This window comes from Diabrotica virgifera, chromosome 6 (assembly GCF_917563875.1).
Source record: "Diabrotica virgifera virgifera chromosome 6, PGI_DIABVI_V3a".
Classification (NCBI taxonomy): Eukaryota; Metazoa; Arthropoda; class Insecta; order Coleoptera; family Chrysomelidae; genus Diabrotica; species Diabrotica virgifera.
This window is the reverse complement of record NC_065448.1, coordinates 176,933,533-176,936,399: the sequence shown is the minus strand read 5'-3', so window position 1 is coordinate 176,936,399 and position 2,867 is coordinate 176,933,533. Positions and strand designations below refer to the sequence as shown.

The 2,867-nt window shown below is 32.5% G+C and overlaps 1 protein-coding gene across 1 annotated transcript; it reads left to right on the top strand.

Moving 5' to 3' along the window:
• Nucleotides 1-223: 223 nt before the first annotated feature.
• On the top strand, nt 224-2,296 carry LOC114328621 (kxDL motif-containing protein CG10681). Its single transcript, XM_028277511.2, has 2 exons — nt 224-512; nt 1,861-2,296. Exons 1-2 carry the CDS (start codon nt 367-369, stop codon nt 2,210-2,212), a joined length of 498 nt encoding a protein of 165 aa, XP_028133312.1. The 5' UTR covers nt 224-366; the 3' UTR covers nt 2,213-2,296.
• The last annotated feature ends 571 nt before the right edge of the window (nt 2,297-2,867 follow it).

The window sequence follows — 2,867 nt, the reverse complement described above, 5'->3', positions numbered from 1 at the left end:
TACTCAGCATCACGACTCTTCTTTTACACGAACAATATAATTATTTTAAGAATTTCTGGAATTGCGGCAAGGTGCCGCGGGTGCGTGTAATTGCGTGTTAATTATGCCACATTTTAGTAAATCGTGTGGCAGTGAACGTGTTAGAAAATATTCTTCACGATTATAGTTGGCGACACTGCTACTACTCTATAACTGTCAGACGTCACTGACACTGATGTCATGTCAGTGATATCTCAGTGTCAGTCAAATTTGACGTTTGACGTGACGTAAATTTGTTTATAAATATTAGAATCCTTTCATTTTTCATTAATTTTAATTACTATTAAGGATACAAAAACTTATCCGTATTTATTAGTGTATGTCGTAATGGATGAAAGTAAAGGTACACCAGAAAGCGATTTCAGTATAGAATGTTTTCAGAATTACTCTGCACCAGAAGTTTTCATACAAGGATTAGCTGGAATAGTAGACCAACAAGATGTAGAAATAATGATCAGAGCTCAAAAACAAATGTATGTTGAACACTGTTTTTATTAAATACAATTATAAATATTCAATGATCAACATTTACAATAATTTTCATCTTGTTATTGTAATGCCTTTTTCTGTTTGGCCATAAACTGGCCATATGCTCACTCTCATTTGAGGCACTCAGAGCAACAGTGGCCTAACTCCAGATAAATGCAATATTTGCATTCATATTTAAATTATGCTTATGGTATGGCGCTACAAATTATGTAGCGCCATTTAGCCAAATAAGAGATAGGTTGTGTAGACCCTTGTTAATCCCAAGATTTAATGTTGCTGCTTTTATTGATATATTAATTTAAAAATGCTTAATTTGTGGCTTAGGTCACTGTTGCTCTGAGCGCCTCATTTTATTTATGTATTATTTTATACAGTAGACTCTCTCGAAAACACACAGGGGTATTAGGAGGTTTCGCTTATAATTAGGTACATTAGATGGACATCTATTTCATGAAATTCCTATTGAACTATAACACCTATAAAGAGGGGTATTTGGTTATAATGAGGAAAAATGAAATCAAAAAACATGTTTCTTTGCCTGTTTTTGGCATAGTGATGGCTATAAATAAATACCCCAATTGCATGTATACAGTAATGCCCAAAATATGTGTACCAGTGATGTAATAAACTCCACCGCCTGTAATAAACTTTTTCCTGTTTATCGAACAACCGATATTGAATATTGTAGGAAATTTACAATTTATGATGGTGAAGTGTCATTGTCAAGGTACTACCGACACTTAATAAACTACCTAAGAGGCATTAAAAACATTTCAGTGGTGAGGAACCTCATTTCACAGTTGCCTTTCAACATAGATGTTTATCGTTTGTTTCCTCATTGTTTTGAAACTTGTATTACACAGATTACACAGTATGACTTCTAAAAGAAAGGCATTTACTTTAGAAGAAAAAATTGACATCCTTAAAAATCGTACAGATCCTTAAAAACCGTAAACAGAAAGCAGAAGTTTGCTGTTAAAAAGGAATTTCAAGTTTCACTCTATCTACCATGCTGAAGAATAAAGGATAATATTTTCGAAGTAGGTTCGTCTTTTTCCAGTAAATCGAAAAAACTATGTGTCACAACTAATAAGGACTCTATACTGCAATGGTTAAGTGGTTTTCCCTAAACAGGTCTGTGAATATTCTAATAAGTGGACCACTACTACAAGAAACGCATCACAGTTTTGCAGGCGCTAGGTTGCCAGGCATGAAATTACTTGTGGAAAAATTTGCACTGAAGAGAAATGAGAGTCAAAAATATTGAGTTATGTTGTCATAACTGTGAGTATATTTTTATAATTTATCCTAATTTTGTATTGTATTTTCAAGGTTGCAACGTTTTGAAAAAACAAATGAAATGCTTACAAATTGCAATGCATTGAGTATATCAAGACTCAAGACTGTCGGGCCAGAATTCAAAAAACACATCCAACTCCTGACAGAAACAAAGAAAGATCTGGATTATATATTTAAGAAAATTAGAGTGATTAAAACAAAACTCTCAGCACAATATCCAGATGCATTTGCTGAAGCAGTCAGGAGTAGTTTTGCTGAAGAATGTGAAGAAGATATAAACGAAGAAAAGGGTAAGCAAAAGCCAGAGGATAATAGAAGGAGTCTAAATATTAAAAGTGATGAAGTACAAGCCCAAATTGATGCTAGTAGAAGAGCATCAGAGTAGGAAGCAATTATTGCATTGTTAATGTATATTAATTTATTTTGTAAATTGTTAAAGTTTTGTTATAATAAAATACTGTTTTATTTATCAATGTCATATATTTCAAAGGACACCACCCTATTGCCTTGACACTGAGTTGTTTTTTTTTCTCTACCAGAGTAGAGGTGTAAAATTATCAATAGGAACCTATAAATTTACATTACATTACACAGTTTCCCACATTTAGATGTCTGTGACAGTTGTCATACTCCTCTGATACAGCTAACGGTGGGAAAGTATGTAATGTAAATTTGTAGGTTCCTATCCATAATTGTATATCTCTACTAGTTTCATCTCTTTTTATTTCACATGTTGTTTCCATCTTTTGTGTTATTTTGCCGGTTATTATCGCACTCATCACTGTATATATCACTGTATTCTTTTTCTCATTTTTTCCATTTCTTTCTAACGCATTAAATTGCATGTGACAGAAAAAAAGGCACGTCCGAGATTACAGACATTTACAAATACAAATCAAAGAAAATACCATTTTATAAATGCAAGAAACACATTTGATTTGTTTTTATTCCAAATTGAAAAGAAAATGTGACAACTGTCAGATTTAACTAAAATGTCATGTTAGAATAAATGTCATAAATGTGTATTATCACGGACTTAC

Bases quoted from the DNA above. Each gene is read 5' to 3' on its own strand.
- LOC114328621 (XM_028277511.2), top strand. From the start codon at position 367: ATGGATGAAAGTAAAGGTACACCAGAAAGCGATTTCAGTATAGAATGT. The intron at 513-1,860 runs GTATGTTGAACA...TGTATTTTCAAG, and splicing joins ATCAGAGCTCAAAAACAAAT to GTTGCAACGTTTTGAAAAAA.